The sequence below is a fragment of the Austrofundulus limnaeus genome, unplaced genomic scaffold (assembly GCF_001266775.1).
Source record: "Austrofundulus limnaeus strain Quisiro unplaced genomic scaffold, Austrofundulus_limnaeus-1.0 Scaffold802, whole genome shotgun sequence".
Classification (NCBI taxonomy): Eukaryota; Metazoa; Chordata; class Actinopteri; order Cyprinodontiformes; family Rivulidae; genus Austrofundulus; species Austrofundulus limnaeus.
Window position 1 is genome coordinate 149,597 of NW_013953204.1, and position 1,404 is coordinate 151,000.

General features: G+C 39.2%; 1 protein-coding gene across 1 annotated transcript in view; it reads right to left on the reverse strand.

Annotated features, from left to right (window-relative positions):
- LOC106532612 (Friend leukemia integration 1 transcription factor) overlaps positions 1–1,339 on the reverse strand; it is a 5,654-nt gene extending 4,315 nt beyond the window's left edge. The window contains exon 1 of the mRNA XM_014028719.1: positions 1,322–1,339. Within this exon, the coding sequence (XP_013884173.1) occupies positions 1,322–1,339 (18 nt within the window). The remainder of the gene's footprint in view (positions 1–1,321) is intronic.
- Positions 1,340–1,404: the final 65 nt, after the last annotated feature.

The following is a 1,404-nucleotide window of genomic DNA, read 5'->3' on the forward strand; positions in this document are numbered from 1 at the left end:
AAGAACTAAAGATCAGAGTTCATAGAAGAGGCCCACGAAACCTTCAAGATTTGAAGTCTTTGTATGTTTGGATCACTTGGGTTGTTACCAACATCTGGTGAAAATTTCATGTCATTAGCACCTCTAGTAATATATTTACTGAGAAAAATGGTGACGTGTTCAATACTTATTTTACCCGCTGTATTTGATAGGGCTGCAACAATACATGTACCAGTATCAAACAGTGCTTTAGGTTCAGTACACACTTGTATGGAACAATACAGATTTATAAAATTAACTTTATCAGCTTGTCTTCTGAAGATGCTCTGTGTTGAAGGATCAGTGGATCTGTGTTCGACTACTCCACCTAGGCTGCAGTTTTGAGCACAGATCCACTGAGAAACTTGCTGTTTGAGCAACATTTAATTGAAAAACTGTACTTTTGAGGTTAAACAAATGTTCATAATTAATTTAAATAAATTACAAGTTAAAAGTGGGATGGACATTTCTCTTTTTTTGTATTGCAAAAACATCGAACTGTGAGTCTAAAGTATCAAACGGAATCGTGAATTTTCTGTATCGTTGCAGCCCTAATATTTGAATAACTATTTATTGTGAAACTAAAGGCCCTTTAAAGAAATAAAACCAATTTAACACCAGAGAAAAACAGATTTTAGACTGAAAGTTTGGATTTTGATCAAACTTTAAAATCCAACATGGCCGCCTGCTCGTTAAGTTTATTAGATTGTTTATTATTTAGATTTCTGTCAGTTTGTGTCATTATATGATCACACATGTTGTTATAGATGTTTAGCAGCTAATAAAACTATTTGTTTTATTTTGAGATTTGGAGTTTTATTTTCAAGACAAACTTGTTTCAAACATAAAGAACAAAACATTAAACTAAAAATGAACAGGTCAACAAAGCCATAAAATGTTTTTTCTTTCCTTTTTGCAGATGAATTTGTTAAATTCAGATCTGCTGAAAGCTGTAAAATAACGCTGAGGAGCAGAACCAGGAGGTCGTCTATCTGTAACGACATCAGTAACCTTAACCACACTTTTATTTTGTCGTTAGGATCGGGGGTTGCAGAGCGGCGGTGGCGGTGGGGGAGGAGGGAGCTCAAGGTGGAGTCTAATTGAGATTTAACTCCAACTTCCTGTGTTCTGCTCAACACCAAGGCCTAAGATGGCACTCAAGCTGAGAGCCGGACCCGTTGTTCTGTCTGCTCCTCAGATTAAGTGCGACCCGGCGGCCCGGGTCCAAACCGTGTTTGTTTAGAGGAGCTCAGCATTGTCTCAGAGCCTCGTACGTCAGCGCCAGGCTTTTTCAGTGGCCTACAGGAAACAGGGCCGCCATGTGCACAGGAACCTTTTGGCACAGGCAGAGGGAGAGGAAATGGTGGAGCTGGGTGGGGAAGGAGG